The following is a 17,731-nucleotide window of genomic DNA, read 5'->3' as shown; positions in this document are numbered from 1 at the left end:
GGGGACGCACCACGATGGCTTCGCTGGCCCCGCAGGACAGGACGATGTTGTTGGCGCAGGCCGGGAATCCATCGCGGCGCTGCAGGAAGCGCGCCACGTCTGCGCGCACCGCTGCCAGCCCCACACTGCCGCTGTACGAACCTGACCCATAGCGACCCATAGCGACACACTGCTGCCCCATAGCGACACATAGCGACACACTGCTGCCCCATAGCGACCCATAGCGACACACTGCCGCTGTACGAACCTGCCCCATAGCGACCCATAGCGACCCATAGCGACACACTGCCGCTGTACGAACCTGCCCCATAGCGACCCATAGCGACCCATAGCAATGCACTGCTGCCCCATAGCGACCCATAGCGACACACTGCCGCTGTACGAACCTGCCCCATAGCGACCCATAGCGACCCATAGCAATGCACTGCTGCCCCATAGCGACCCATAGCGACACACTGCCGCTGTACGAACCTGCCCCATAGCGACCCATAGCGACACAATGCCGCCCCATAGCGACCCATAGCGACACACTGCCGCTGTACGAACCTGCCCCATAGCGACCCATAGCAATGCACTGCGACCCATAGCGACACATAGCGACACAATGCTGCCCCATAGCGACACATAGCGACACACTGCTGCCCCATCGCGACCCATAGCGACCCATAGCGACACACTGCCGCTGTACGAACCTGCCCCATAGCGACCCATAGCGACACAATGCCGCCCCATAGCGACCCATAGCGACACAATGCCGCCCCATAGCGACACAATGCTGCCCCATAGCGACCCATAGCGACACAATGCCGCCCCATAGCGACACACTGCTGCCCCACAGCGACCCATAGCGACACACTGCTGCCCCACAGTGACCCATAGCGACACACTGCCGCCCCATAGCGACCCATAGCAACGCAATGCTGCCCCATAGCGACCCATAGCGACACACTGCTGCCCCACGGCGACCCATAGCGACACACTGCTGCCCCATAGCGACCCATAGCAACGCAATGCTGCCCCATAGCGACCCATAGCGACACAATGCTGCCCCACAGTGACCCACAGCGACACAATGCTGCCCCATAGTGACACAATGCTGCCCCATAGCGACCCATAGCGACACACTGCCACCCCATAGCGACACACTGCTGCCCCATAGCGACCCATAGCGACACACTGCTGCCCCATAGCGACCCATAGCGACACAATGCCGCCCCATAGCGACCCATAGCGACACACTGCTGCCCCATAGTGACCCATAGCGACACAATGCTGCCCCATAGTGACCCATAGCGACACAATGCTGCCCCATAGCGACCCATAGCGACACAATGCCGCCCCATAGCGACCCATAGCGACACAATGCTGCCCCATAGCGACCCATAGCAACACAGTGCTGCCCCACAGCGACCCATAGCGACACACTGCTGCCCCATAGCAACCCATAGCAATGCACTGCTGCCCCATAGCGACCCATAGCGACACACTGCTGCCCCATAGCGACCCACAGCAACACACTGCTGCCCCATAGCGACCCATAGCAACACAATGCTGCCACACAGCGACCCATAGCGACACACTGCTGCCCCATAGCGACCCATAGCGACACACTGCTGCCCCACAGCGACCCATAGCGACACACTGCTGCCCCACAGCGACCCATAGCGACACACTGCCGCTGTACGAACCTGCCCGACAGCGACCCATAGCGACGCACTGCCGCCCCCATAGCGACCCATAGCAACACACTGCTGCCCAATAGCGACCCATAGCAACACACTGCTGCCCCATAGCGACCCATAGCAACACACTGCTGCCCCATAGCGACCCATAGCGACACAATGCTGCCCCATAGCGACCCATAGCAACGCACTGCTGCCCCACAGCGACCCATAGCGACACACTGCCGCCCCATAGCGACCCATAGCGACACACTGCTGCCCCATAGGGACCCCAATGACCCCATAGTGACCCATCAGACCCATAGGGACCCCAATGGCCCCATAGGGAACCCATTGCCCCCCATTGCCCCCCAATGCCCCCCATTGCCCCCATTGTCCCCATTGCCCCCATTACCCATAATGCCCCCATTGCCCCCATTGCCCCCAATGCCCCCATTACCCATAATGCCCCCATTGCCCCCCATTGCCCCCAATGCCCCCCATTGCCCCCATTGCCCCCAATGCCCCCATTGCCCCCATTGCCCCCAATGCCCCCATTGCCCCCAATGCCCCCAATGCCCCCATTGCCCCCAATGCCCCCATTGCCCCCATTGCCCCCAATGTCCCCATTGCCCCCATTGCCCCCAATGCCCCCATTGCCCCCATTGCCCCCAATGCCCCCATTGCCCCCATTGCCCCCAATGCCCCCATTGCCCCCAATGCCCCCATTGCCCCCATTGCCCCCAATGCCCCCAATGCCCCCATTGCCCCCACTGCCCCCACTGCCCCCATTGCCCCCCCTGTCCCCCCCATCCCCACCGACGCTGTGCCCCCCGCACTCCTCCAGCAATCTCCTCGCTCTCGCTTTGGCATCTTCTGGAAAATCCCCATTCAGGAGTTCGGGGTAAACGCACAGAGCGGCCACCTGGGGGAGGGGTCAAAGGTCACGCGGGGGTCAAAGGTCACACGGGAGCAGTCAGAAGTGACGTGGGATCAACACTGAGTCACGTGACGCCATCCGGGGTCGCATGAGGTTACGTGGGGTCATGGGGCCACTCCACCCCCCCCCCTCCCCCACCCATGAGCTCTGGGCGTTGGGGCGGCAGGGTCACATTGGGGTCACGTGGGGGTCAAAGGTCACGTGGGGGTCACACGAGGTCATATGGGGACACCCCATTCCCCCCCCACCCCCCATGAGCTCAGGGCGTGGGGACAGCGAGGCCACCTGGGGGTGACATGGGGTCAAAGGTCACAAGGGGTCACACGGGATCACATAAGGTCACGTAAGGTCACATGGGGACAGCCCATCCCCCACCCCATGACCTCAGGGCATGGGACAGCCAGGCCAGCTGGGGGTCACATAGGGGTCACGGGGGTCAAAGGTCACGTGGGGCAATATGGGGTCACACGGGGGTCAAAGGTCACAAGGGGTCACACACGGGGTCATGGGGGCACACCTTCCCCCCCCCAATGGGCGCAGGCACAGGGACAGCCAGGCCAGCTAGGGGTCACATAGGGGTCATGTGGGGGTCAAAGGTCACATGGGGCAATATGGGGTCACATGGGGTCAAAGGTCACATGGGGTCACACGGGATCACATAAGGTCACGTAAGGTCACATGGGGACAGCCCATCCCCCACCCCATGAGCTCAGGGCACGGGGACAGCCAGGGCAGCTGGGGGTCACATAGGGGGGTCATGGTGGGTCAAAGGTCACATGGGGTCACACATGGGGTCATGGGGTCACACGGGGTCATGGGGGCACACCTTCCCCCCCAGTGGGTGCAGGGCACAGGGACAGCCATGCCAGCTGGGGGTCACATAGGGGTCACGTGGGGTTGGGCAAAGGTCACGCGGGGTCAAAGGTCAAAGGTCACGCGGTCACCTGGCGCAGGAAGGTGATGGGTTTCTGCCCCATAGCCTGAGCATCACCGAGGTTGGCCCGAATGACCTCTGTGAAGGGGTGGGGGACGCCCTGAGGGGACACAGAGGGGTCATGTGGGGTCACGGGGTCAGATAGGGGTCATGGGGTCATAGAGGGGTCATGGGGTCATAGAGGGGTCATGGGGTCATGAAGGGGTCATGGGGTGGTACAGGGGACCCATACAAAGGTCCCATATAGGATCCCCTATAAGGGTCGCACAGGGATCCCATATAGAATGCCATATAGGATCCCATACAGGGTCCTATATAGGATGCCATATAGGATCCCATACAGAGGTCCCATATAGGATCCCTTATAAGGGTCACACAGGGGTCCCATATAGGGTCCCATATAGGATCCCATATAGGGTCCCATATAAGGTCCCTTATAGGATCCCATATAGGGTCCCATATAGGATCCCATATAGGGTCCCATATAGGGTCCCATATAGGGTCCCATATAGGTCCCATATAGGGTCCCATACTGGGGTCCCATATAGGATCCTATATAGGGTCCTTACAGGGTCCCATTTAAGATCCCATACAAGGGTCCCTTATAGGATCCCATATATGGTCCTTACAGGGTCCCATATAGGATCCCACACAGGGGTCCCATGTAGGATCCCATACAAGGGTCACAGAGGGATCCCCTCTAGGATCCCATATAGGAATCCCACACAGGGGGGCCATACAGGGATCCCACATAAGGGTCACACAGGGGTCCCATATAGGGTCCAAAACAGGGGTCCTATATAAGGTCCCATATAGGATCCCATACAGGATCCCATATAGGGTCCCATACAGGGTCCCATACAGGTCCTATACAGGATCCCATATAGGTGCCATCCAGGATCCCATCCAGGATCCCATACAGATCCCATACAGGGTCCTATACAGGTCCCATACAGGATCCCATGTAGGTGCCATCCAGGATCCCATCCAGGATCCCATACAGGATCCCATCCAGATCCCATCCAGATCCCATACAGGATCCCATACAGGAATCCCATATAGGTGCCATATAGGATCCCATACAGGATCCCATAAAGGATCCCATACAGATCCCATCCAGGATCCAATCCAGGATCCCATACAGATCCCATCCAGGTCCCATCCAGGTCCCATACAGGATCCCATACAGATCCCATCCAGATCCCATCCAGATCCCATCCAGATCCCATATAGGTGCCATATAGGATCCCATACAAGATCCCATACAGGATCCCATACGGATCCCATCCAGGATCCCATCCAGGATCCCATACAGATCCCATACAGGTCCCATACAGGTCCCATACAGGATCCCATACAGGATCCCATACAGGTGCTACACAGGATCCCATCCAGATCCCATCCAGATCCCATACAGGATCCCATCCAGATCCCATCCAGATCCCATATAGATCCCATCCAGATCCCATACAGGATCCCATCCAGATCCCATCCAGACCCCATCCAGATCCCATCCAGATCCCATCCAGATCCCATCCAGATCCCATCCAGGATCCCATCCAGGATCCCATCCAGATCCCATATAGATCCCATCCAGACCCCATCCAGATCCCATCCAGATCCCATATAGATCCCATCCAGACCCCATCCAGATCCCATCCAGATCCCATCCAGGATCCCATCCAGATCCCATGCAGATCCCATGCAGATCCCATGCAGGCCCCATCCAGATCCCATCCAGATCCCATCCAGATCCCATGCAGATCCCATCCAGGATCCCATCCAGATCCCATGCAGATCCCATCCAGATCCCATCCAGATCCCATGCAGATCCCATGCAGCTCCCATCCAGATCCCATGCAGACCCCATCCAGATCCCATCCAGATCCCATCCAGGATCCCATGCAGATCCCATGCAGATCCCATCCAGATCCCATCCAGACCCCATCCAGATCCCATCCAGATCCCATCCAGACCCCATCCAGATCCCATACAGATCCCATGCAGATCCCATCCAGATCCCATGCAGACCCCATCCAGATCCCATCCAGATCCCATACAGATCCCATCCAGATCCCATCCAGATCCCATGCAGACCCCATCCAGATCCCACCCAGACCCCATCCAGATCCCATCCAGATCCCATCCAGATCCCATCCAGATCCCATTCAGATCCCATCCAGATTCCATCCAGATCCCATCCAGATCCCATCCAGACCCCATCCAGACCCCATTCAGATCCCATCCAGATCCCATCCAGATCCCATCCAGACCCCATCCAGACCCCATTCAGATCCCATCCAGATCCCATACAGATCCCATCCAGATCCCATCCAGATCCCATATAGATCCCATACAGATCCCATATAGATCCCATCCAGACCCCATCCAGGATCCCATACAGATCTCATCCAGGATCCCATCCAGATCCCATCCAGATCCCATCCAGATCCCATCCAGACCCCATCCAGATCCCATCCAGATCCCATCCAGATCCCATCCAGACCCCATCCAGACCCCATTCAGATCCCATCCAGATCCCATCCAGATCCCATCCAGATCCCATCCAGATCCCATCCAGATCCCATCCAGATCCCATCCAGACCCCATCCAGGATCCCATCCAGATCCCATATAGATCCCATGCAGATCCCATGCAGATCCCATGCAGATCCCATCCAGATCCCATCCAGATCCCATATAGATCCCATACAGATCCCATCCAGATCCCATATAGATCCCATCCAGACCCCATCCAGGATCCCATACAGATTCCATCCAGGATCCCATCCAGATCCCATCCAGATCCCAACCAGACCCCATCCAGATCCCATCCAGATCCCATCCAGATCCCATCCAGATCCCATCCAGGATCCCATACAGATCCCATCCAGGATCCCATATTGATCCCATCCAGATCCCATCCAGATCCCATATAGATCCCATGCAGATCCCATCCAGACCCCATCCAGTTCCCATCCAGATCCCATCCAGACCCCATCCAGTTCCCATCCAGATCCCATCCAGATCCCATACAGGATCCCATCCAGATCCCATCCAGATCCCATCCAGATCCCATTCAGACCCCATCCAGATCCCATCCAGATCCCATCCAGACCCCATCCAGTTCCCATCCAGATCCCATCCAGATCCCATCCAGATCCCATTCAGACCCCATCCAGATCCCATCCAGATCCCATCCAGACCCCATCCAGACCCCATGCTGATCCCATGCTGATCCCATCCAGATCCCATCCAGATCCCATCCAGGATCCCATCCAGATCCCATCCAGACCCCATCCAGTTCCCATCCAGATCCCATCCAGACCCCATCCAGTTCCCATCCAGATCCCATCCAGATCCCATCCAGGATCCCATCCAGATCCCATGCAGATCCCATCCAGATCCCATCCAGACCCCATCCAGATCCCATCCAGATCCCATCCAGACCCCATCCAGACCCCATCCAGATCCCATCCAGGATCCCATCCAGATCCCATCCAGATCCCATCCAGATCCCATCCAGATCCCATTCAGACCCCATCCAGATCCCATCCAGACCCCATCCAGATCCCATCCAGACCCCATCCATGATCCCATGCTGATCCCATCCAGATCCCATCCAGATCCCATCCATGATCCCATATAGATCCCATCCAGATCCCATCCAGGATCCCATATAGATCCCATCCAGGATCCCATATAGATCCCATCCAGACCCCATCCAGATCCCATATAGTTCCCATCCAGATCCCATCCAGATCCCATCCAGACCCCATCCAGACCCTATCCAGGATCCCATCCAGATCTCATCCAGGATCCCATACAGGTCCCATACAGATCCCATACAGGATCCCATACAGGGTCCTATACAGGTCCTATACAGGATCCCATACAGGATCCCATCCCGATCCCATACAGGTTCCCATACAGATCCCATACAGATCCCATACAGGATCCCATACAGGTCCCATCCAGAATCCCATCCAGATCCCATCCAGATCCCATGCAGATCCCATATAGATCCCATATAGATCCCATCCAGATCCCATATAGGTGCCATACAGGTCCCATATAGATCCCATCCAGAGCCCATATAGGTACCATACAGATCCCATCCAGATCCCATCCAGATCCCATATAGATCCCATCCAGATCCCATCCAGATCCCATCCAGGATCCCATCCAGATCCCATCCAGATCCCATGCAGATCCCATCCAGACCCCATCCAGACCCCATCCAGATCCCATCCAGATCCCATCCAGGATCCCATACAGATCCCATACAGATCCCATCCAGATCCCATCCAGATCCCATCCAGATCCCATCCAGACCCCATCCAGATCCCATCCAGATCCCATCCAGACCCCATCCAGATCCCATATAGATCCTATATAGATCCCATCCAGATCCCATCCAGATCCCATCCAGATCCCATGCAGATCCCATCCAGATCCCATCCAGACCCCATCCAGATCCCATCCAGATCCCATCCAGACCCCATCCAGATCCCATATAGATCCCATCGAGGATCCCATCCAGATCCCATCCAGATCCCATCCAGACCCCATCCAGATCCCATATAGATCCCATCGAGGATCCCATCCAGATCCCATCCAGATCCCATCCAGATCCCATCCAGATCCCATCCAGATCCCATCCAGGATCCCATCCAGACCCCATTCAGATCCCATCCAGATCCCATCCAGATCCATCCAGATCCCATATAGATCCCATCCAGATCCCATCCAGATCCCATCCAGACCCCATCCAGGATCCCATCCAGATCCCATATAGATCCCATGCAGATCCCATGCAGATCCCATGCAGATCCCATCCAGATCCCATCCAGATCCCATATAGATCCCATACAGATCCCATACAGATCCCATATAGATCCCATCCAGACCCCATCCAGGATCCCATACAGATTCCATCCAGGATCCCATCCAGATCCCATCCAGATCCCATCCAGATCCCATCCAGATCCCATCCAGGATCCCATACAGATCCCATCCAGGATCCCATATTGATCCCATCCAGATCCCATCCAGATCCCATATAGATCCCATGCAGATCCCATCCAGACCCCATCCAGTTCCCATCCAGATCCCATCCAGACCCCATCCAGTTCCCATCCAGATCCCATCCAGATCCCATACAGGATCCCATCCAGATCCCATCCAGATCCCATCCAGATCCCATTCAGACCCCATCCAGATCCCATCCAGATCCCATCCAGACCCCATCCAGTTCCCATCCAGATCCCATCCAGATCCCATCCAGATCCCATCCAGATCCCATTCAGACCCCATCCAGATCCCATCCAGATCCCATCCAGACCCCATCCAGACCCCATGCTGATCCCATGCTGATCCCATCCAGATCCCATCCAGATCCCATCCAGGATCCCATCCAGATCCCATCCAGACCCCATCCAGTTCCCATCCAGATCCCATCCAGACCCCATCCAGTTCCCATCCAGATCCCATCCAGATCCCATCCAGGATCCCATCCAGATCCCATGCAGATCCCATCCAGATCCCATCCAGGACCCCATCCAGATCCCATCCAGATCCCATCCAGGATCCCATCCAGACCCCATCCAGATCCCATCCAGGATCCCATCCAGATCCCATCCAGATCCCATCCAGATCCCATCCAGATCCCATTCAGACCCCATCCAGATCCCATCCAGACCCCATCCAGATCCCATCCAGACCCCATCCATGATCCCATGCTGATCCCATCCAGATCCCATCCAGATCCCATCCATGATCCCATATAGATCCCATCCAGATCCCATCCAGGATCCCATATAGATCCCATCCAGGATCCCATATAGATCCCATCCAGACCCCATCCAGATCCCATATAGTTCCCATCCAGATCCCATCCAGATCCCATCCAGACCCCATCCAGACCCTATCCAGGATCCCATCCAGATCTCATCCAGGATCCCATACAGGTCCCATACAGATCCCATACAGGATCCCATACAGGGTCCTATACAGGTCCTATACAGGATCCCATACAGGATCCCATCCCGATCCCATACAGGTTCCCATACAGATCCCATACAGATCCCATACAGGATCCCATACAGGTCCCATCCAGAATCCCATCCAGATCCCATCCAGATCCCATGCAGATCCCATATAGATCCCATATAGATCCCATCCAGATCCCATATAGGTGCCATACAGGTCCCATATAGATCCCATCCAGAGCCCATATAGGTACCATACAGATCCCATCCAGATCCCATCCAGATCCCATATAGATCCCATCCAGATCCCATCCAGATCCCATCCAGGATCCCATCCAGATCCCATCCAGATCCCATGCAGATCCCATCCAGACCCCATCCAGACCCCATCCAGATCCCATCCAGATCCCATCCAGGATCCCATCCAGATCCCATATAGATCCCATCCAGATCCCATCCAGATCCCATCCAGATCCCATCCAGATCCCATCCAGGATCCCATGCAGATCCCATCCAGGATCCCATACAGATCCCATCCAGATCCCATCCAGATCCCATCCAGATCCCATCCAGACCCCATCCAGATCCCATCCAGATCCCATCCAGACCCCATCCAGATCCCATATAGATCCTATATAGATCCCATCCAGATCCCATCCAGATCCCATGCAGATCCCATCCAGATCCCATCCAGATCCCATCCAGATCCCATCCAGACCCCATCCAGATCCCATATAGATCCCATCGAGGATCCCATCCAGATCCCATCCAGATCCCATCCAGATCCCATCCAGATCCCATCCAGATCCCATCCAGGATCCCATCCAGACCCCATCCAGATCCCATCCAGATCCCATCCAGATCCCATCCAGATCCCATATAGATCCCATATAGATCCCATCCAGATCCCATCCAGATCCCATCCAGATCCCATACAGATCCCATGCTGATCCCCCCAGGCCCGGCGCCCACCTGGCTCAGCTCCTCCTCGAGCTGCAGCGCCCTCTGCAGGATGGGTCCCCTCACAGCGTAACGCACGCGCAGCACCGCCGGGTTCAGCGCCGACGGACCCAGGGGGCCCCCAGGCACCACGGCAACGCGCCTGGAGGGGGGAAGGGGGGTCACGTGGGGGTCACTTGGGGTCACGTGGGGGGGTCACGTGGGGGTCACGAGGGGGGGTCACGTGGGGGTCACAAGGGGGTCACGAGGGGGTCACGTGGGGGTCACGTGGGGTCACGTGGGGGTCACGAGAGGGGTCATGTGGGGGTCACGTGGGGGGGGCAAGTGGGGTATATGGGGTCAGGTATGGGGTATGGGGTCAGGTATGGGGTCAGGTATGGGTTGTGGGGTCAGATATAGGGTCAGGTGTGGGGAATGGGGTCAGGTGTGGGGAATGGGGTCAGGTATGGGGTATGGAGTCAGGTATGGGGTCAGGTGTGGGGTGTGGGGTCAGCTATGGGGTCAGGTATGGGATATGGGGTCAGATATAGGGTCAGGTGTGGGGTATGGGGTCAGGTATGGGGTCAGGTATGGGATATGGGGTCAGATATAGGGTCAGGTGTGGGGTATGGGGTCAGGTATGGGGTCAGGTATGGGATATGGGGTCAGATATAGGGTCAGGTGTGGGGTATGGCGTCAGGTATGGGGTCAGGTATGGGATATGGGGTCAGGTATGGGGTCAGGTATGGGCTCAGGTGTGGGGTCAGATATAGGGTCAGGTGTGGGGGTGTGGGTCAGGTGTGGGGTATGGGGTCAGGTATGGGGTATATGGGGTCAGGTATGGGGTCAGGTATGGGATATGGGGTCAGGTATGGGGTCGGGTGTGGGGTGTGGGGTCAGATATGGGATATAGGGTCAGCTATGGGGTCAGGTATGGGGTCAGGAATGTGGTCAGGTATGGGGTGTGGGGTCAGATATAGGGTCAGGTGTGGGGTCAGGTGTGGGGTCAGATATAGGGTATATGGGGTCAGATATGGGGTATATGGGGTCAGATATGGGGTCAGGTATGGGGTGTGGGGTCAGCTATGGGGTCAGGTATGGGGCCAGGTATGGGGTGTGGGGTCAGATATAGGGTGAGGTGTGGGGTGTGGGGTCAGGTGAGGGGAATGGGGTCAGGTATATGGTATGGGGTCAGGTATGGGATATAGGGTCAGCTATGGGGTCAGGAATGGGGTCAGGTATGGGGTATGGGGTCAGATATGGGGTATATGGGGTCAGGTATGGGATATGGGGTCAGGTATGGGGTCAGGTATGGGGTCAGGTATGGGATGTGGGGTCAGATATGGGGTATATGGGGTCAGGTATGGGATATGGGGTCAGGTATGGGATATAGGGTCAGCTATGGGGTCCGGAATGGGGTCAGGTATGGGGTGTGCAGTCAGATATAGGGTCAGGTGCGGGGTGTGGGGTCAGGTGTAGGGTACGGAGTCAGGTATGGGGTCAGGTGTGGGGTCAGATATGGGGTATATGGGGTCAGGTATGGGATATGGGGTCAGCTATGGGGTCAGGTGTGGGGTGTGGGGTCAGGTATGGGGTATATGGGGTCAGGTATGGAGAATGGGGTCATGTATGGGATATGGGGTCGGGTATGGGGGTCAGGTATGGGGTATGGGGTCAGGTATGGGATATAGGGTCAGCTATGGGGTCAGGTATGGGATGTGGGGTGAGATATAAGGTATATGGGTTCAGGTATGGGGTATGGGGTCAGGTATGGGATATAGGGTCAGCTATGGGATATAGGGTCAGCTATGGGGTCAGGTATGGGGTCAGGTATGGGGGTGTGGGGTCAGATATGGGGTATATGGGGTCAGGTATGGGGTATAGGGTGGGGTATGGGGTCAGGGATGGGGTTATGGGGGGGTATGGGGTCAGGCGGGTGGTATGGGGTCAGATATGGGATATAGGGCGGGATTTGGCGTCAGGGGTGGGATATGGGGTTAGGGGTGGGATATAGGGTGGAATATGGAGTCAGGGGTGGCGTATGGGGTGGGATATGGGGTCAGATATGGGATACAGGGTGGGAATATGGGGTCAGCTATGAGGTGTGGGATATGGGGTCAGGGGTGGGATATGGGGTCAGGGGTGGGATATGGGGCGGGATATGGGGTTAAGGGTGGGATATGGGGTGGGATATGGGGGCAAGGGTGGGATATGGGGTCAGGGGTGGGATATAGGGCAGGATTTGGGGTCAGGGGTGGGATATGGGGTCAGGGGTGGGGTATGGGTCTGGGGTCGAGTATGGGGTCAGGGGTGGGATATAGGGTGGGATATGGGGTCAGGGGTGGGATATAGGGCAGGATATGGGGTCAGGGGTGGAGTATGGGGTGGGATTTGGGGGTCAGGGATGGGATATGGGGTCAGGGGTCGAGTATGGGGTCAGATATGGGATATAGGGTGGGATTTGGTGTCAGGGATGGGATATAGGGCAGCATATGGGGTCAGTTATGAGGTGCGGGATATGGGGTCAAGGGTGGGATATGGGGCGGGATATGGGGTCAGGGGTGGGATATGGGGTGGGATATTGGGTCAGGGGTCGAGTATGGGGTCAGGGATGGGATATAGGGCGGGATTTGGGGTCAGGGGTGGAGTATGGGGTGGGATATGGGGTCAGATATGGGATATAGGGTGGGATTTGGTGTCAGGGGTGGGATATGGGGCAGCATATGGGGTCAGTTATGAGGTGCGGGATATGGGGTCAAGGGTGGGATATGGGGTGGGATTTGGGGTCAGGGGTGGAGTATGGGGTGGGATATGGGGTCAGGGGTGGGATATGGGGCGGGATATGGGGTCAGGGGTCGAGTATGGGGTCAGGGATGGGATATAGGGCAGGATTTGGGGTCAGGGGTGGAGTATGGGGTGGGATATGGGTCAGGGGTGGGATATAGGGTGGGATATGGGGTCGGGGGGGGTTATGGGGTCAGGGGTCGAGTATGGGGTCAGGGATGGGATATAGGGCAGGATTTGGGGTCGGGGTGGCATATAGGGCAGGATATGGGGTCAGCTGTGAGGTGTGGGATATGGGGTCAAGGGTGGGATATGGGGTGGGATATGGGGTCAGATATGGGATATGGGGCGGGATATGGGGTCAGCTATGGGGTGTGGGGCCAGATATGGGGTCAGATATGGGATATAGGGCCAGCTATGGGGTATACAGGGAATCTGCCCCACAGATTCCCCTCCAGCCCAGAGATCATCCCGGCCCCATAGCGCCCCATAGAGTCCCACTGTGCCCCATAGGAACCCCATAGAAATCCCATAGGGCCCCATAGAAACCCCATAGAAACCCCATAGAGCCCCACAGCACCCCACAGAAACCCTACAGTGCCCCACTGAAACCCCATAGCGCCCCATAGAAACCCCATAGCGCCCCATAGAAACCCCATAGAAATCCCATAGCGCCCCATAGAAACCCCATAGAGACTCATAGAAAACCCACTGTGCCCCATAGAAAAACCATACAGCCCCATAGAGCCCCACTTTGCCCCCATAGAAACCCCATAGCGACCCATAGAACCCCACTGTGCCCCATAGGAACCCCATGGCGTCCCACAGAGCCCCTCTGTGCCCCATAGAAACCCCACAGAGCCCCATAAACCCCACAGCACCCCATAGAATCCCATAACACCCCATAGAAACCCCACTGTGCCCCATAAACCCCATAGCGCCCCATAGAAACCCCATAGAGCCCCATAGTGCCCCATAGAAACCCCATAGCGCCCCATAGAAACCCCATAGAGCCCCATAGCGCCCCATAGAAACCCCACTGTGCCCCATAGAACCCCATAGCGCCCCATAGATCTCCCCGTCCCACAGCGCCCCCTGGCGGTCACCCACTGTCCTCTCCGAAGTCCCGCCCCTCTGCGCGCTGCAGCCAATCAGAGCACGGCGTTCCTGTCGCTCACCCCCGCCCCCTGGCTCTCATTGGCTGCAGCTGCCCCATAGCGCCCCATAAAAACCGCATAGAGCCAATTAGGAGCCCCACAGCGCCCCACAGAAACCCTACAGTGCCCCATAGAAACCCCATAGAGCCCCATAGAAACCCCATAGCGCCCCATAGAAACCCCATAGAGCCCCATAGAAACCCCACAGTGCCCCATAGAGCCCCACTGTGCCCCATAGAAACCCTACAGTGCCCCATAGAAACCCCATAGGAACCCCACTGTGCCCCATAGAAACTCCATAGCGCCCCATAGAGGCCCATAGGGCCCCATAGAAGCCCCATAGAAACCCCACAGAGCCCCACTGTGCCCCACAGGAACCCTATAGCACCCCATAGAAACCCCATAGCGCCCCATTGAGCCTCTCTGTGCCCCATAGAAATCTCACAGAAACCCCATAGAGCCCCATAGAAACCCCATAGGAAGCCTATAGCGCCCCATAGAAACCCCACAGCGCCCCATAGAGCCCCACTGTGCCCCATAGAAACCCCATAGAAACCCCATAGAAGCCCCATGGTAATCCTACAGTGCCCCATAGAAAACCCACAGAAACCCCATAGCGCCCCAGAGAAACCCTATAGAAACCCCATAGAAACCCCATGGAGCCCCATAGAAATCCTATGGGGCCCCACAGAAACCCCATAGGAACCCCATAGCGCCTCATAGAAACCCCATAGAAACCCCATAGAAACCCCATAGAAATCCCAAAGGAACCTCATAGAAACCCCATAGAGCCCCATAGAAACCCCATAGAAACCCCATAGAAATCCCAAAGGAACCTCATAGAAACCCCATAGAGCCCCATAGAAACCCCATAGAAATCCCATAGAAGCCCCATAGAAACCCCATAGAAACCCTATAGAAACCCCATAGAAACCCCATAGGAACCCCATAGAAACCCCATAGAAACCCCATAGGAACCCCATAGAAACCCCATAGAAACCCCATAGGAACCCCATAGAAACCCTATAGGAACCCCATAGAAACCCCATAGAAACCCTATAGAAACCCCATAGATCCCCATAGAAACCCCATAGGAACCCCATAGAAACCCCATAGCGCCCCATAGAAATCCTCAAGAAACCCCATAGAAACCCCATAGAAACCCCATAGAAACCCCATAGGAACCCCATAGAAACCCCATAGAAACCCTATAGGAACCCCATAGGAACCCCATAGAAACCCCATAGGAACCCCATAGAAACCCCATAGAAACCCCACGGAAACCCCATAGAAACCCCATAGAAACCCCATAGAAGCCCCATAGAAACCCCATAGAAACCCCATAGAAACCCTAGAGCGCCCCACAGCGCCCCATAGAAGCCCCATAGAAACCCTATAGCGCCCCACAGCGCCCCACAGCGCCCCATAGAAACCCTATAGCGCCCCACAGCGCCCCATAGAAACCCTATAGCGCCCCACAGCGCCCCACAGCGCCCCATAGAAACCCTATAGCGCCCCACAGCGCCCCATAGAAACCCTATAGCGCCCACAGCGCCCCATAGAAACCCTATAGCGCCCCACAGCGCCCCACAGCGCCCCATAGAAACCCTATAGCGCCCCACAGCGCCCCATAGAAACCCTATAGCGCCCACAGCGCCCCATAGAAACCCTATAGCGCCCCACAGCGCCCCATAACCCCCCGCTATGGGGCGGCCCCACACACTCGTCCTCTTCGTCCTCCATGGGTCCGGACCCCACGTGGCCGCCCCACCCCACAGCGCCCTTATCGACCCCATACGGCTTTGGGGCGGTGCTTTTATGGGGCCGCCCCCCAACCCCCCTCCGACCCCATAGAGCCCGGCTAGGAAACGGCTGGCCGCTATGGGGCCGCTGGGGGGCGGCTATGGGGTGCTATGGGGTGCTATGGGGCCGCTATGGGGTATCTATGGGGTGCTATGGGGTGCTATGGGGTTCTATGGGGCGGCTATGGGGCGGCTGTGGGGCACTATGGGGCGCTATGGGGCCGCTATGGGGTATCTATGGGGTGGCTATGGGGTTCTATGGGGCCGCTATGGGGTGGCTATGGGGCACTATGGGGCCGCTATGGGGTATCTATGGGGTGCTATGGGGTTCTATGGGGCCGCTATGGGGCGGCTATGGGGCACTATGGGGCCGCTATGGGGTGGCTATGGGGTGGCTGTGGGGCACTATTGGGCCGCTATGGGGTATCTATGGGGTGCTATGGGGTTCTATGGGGCCGCTATGGGGTGGCTATGGGGCACTATGGGGCCGCTATGGGGTGGCTATGGGGTGGCTATGGGGCGGCTGTGGGGCACTATGGGGCCGCTATGGGGTATCTATGGGGTTCTATGGGGCTGCTGTGGGATGGCTATGGGGTTCTATGGGGCACTATGGGGCCGCTATGGGGTGGCTCTGAGGTTCTATGGGGCACTATGGGGTGGCTATGGGGCGGCTATGGGGCACTATGGGGTGCTATGGGGTGGCTATGGAGTGGTTATGGGGTGGCTATGGGGCAGCTATAGGGTATCCATGGGGTTCTATGGGGCTGCTGTGGTGTGGCTATGGGACGGCTATGGGCCGCTGTGGGGTGTCTATGGGGTGCTATGGGGCTGCTGTGGGGTGGCTATGGGGCACTATGGGGCCGCTATGGGGTGGCTATGGGGCACTATGGGGCCGCTATGGGGTATGTATGGGGTGCTATGGGGCCGCTGTGGGGCGGCTATGGGGTGGCTATGGGACCGCTATAGGGTATCTATGGGGCTCTATGGGGCCGCTGTGGTGTGGCTATGGGGCACTATGGGGCTGCTGTGGGGTGGCTATGGAGTGGTTATGGGGTGGCTATGGGGCACTATGGGGTATCTATGGGGTGCTATGGGGAGGCTATGGGGTGGCTATGGAGTGGTTATGGGGTGGCTATGGGGCCGCTGTGGGGTATCTATGGGGTGCTATGGGGCTGCTATGGGGCGGCTATGGGGTTCTATGGGGCACTATGGGGCCGCTATGGGGTAGCTCTGAGGTTCTATGGGGCTGCTATGGGGTGCTATGGGGTGCTATGGGGCACTATGGGGCCGCTATGGGGTATGTATGGGGTGGCTATGGGGCCGCTATGGGGTATGTATGGGGTGGCTATGGGGCCGCTATGGGGTATCTATGGGGTGCTATGGGGCACTATGGGGTGGCTATGGGGTGGCTATGGAGTGGTTATGGGGCCGCTATGGGGCACTATGGGGTGGCTATGGGGCTGCTATAGGGTATCTATGGGGTGCTATGGGGCCGCTATGGGGTGGCTCTGGGGTTCTATGGGGC

The 17,731-nt window shown here is 57.3% G+C and overlaps 1 protein-coding gene and 1 long non-coding RNA gene across 2 annotated transcripts in view; one reads left to right on the top strand and one right to left on the bottom strand.

The window, feature by feature from the left end:
* Window positions 1-16,200, bottom strand: part of GPT (glutamic--pyruvic transaminase) — a 16,961-nt gene extending 761 nt beyond the window's left edge. The window contains exons 1-5 of the mRNA XM_048939532.1: window positions 16,128-16,200; window positions 10,497-10,626; window positions 3,546-3,635; window positions 2,481-2,586; window positions 7-141 (exon numbers count right to left, since the gene is read on the bottom strand). Of these exons, the coding sequence (XP_048795489.1) occupies window positions 7-141; window positions 2,481-2,586; window positions 3,546-3,635; window positions 10,497-10,626; window positions 16,128-16,147 (481 nt within the window). The 5' untranslated portion in view covers window positions 16,148-16,200. The remainder of the gene's footprint in view (window positions 1-6; window positions 142-2,480; window positions 2,587-3,545; window positions 3,636-10,496; window positions 10,627-16,127) is intronic.
* On the top strand, window positions 11,559-13,597 carry LOC125691223 (uncharacterized). Its single transcript, XR_007376046.1, has 3 exons — window positions 11,559-11,843; window positions 12,232-12,565; window positions 13,532-13,597. It is a non-coding gene; the product is annotated as an uncharacterized LOC125691223 (long non-coding RNA).
* Window positions 16,201-17,731: the final 1,531 nt, after the last annotated feature.

This window comes from Lagopus muta, chromosome 3, assembly GCF_023343835.1.
Source record: "Lagopus muta isolate bLagMut1 chromosome 3, bLagMut1 primary, whole genome shotgun sequence".
NCBI lineage: Eukaryota > Metazoa > Chordata > Aves > Galliformes > Phasianidae > Lagopus > Lagopus muta.
This window is presented reverse-complemented; position numbering and strand designations above follow the sequence as displayed.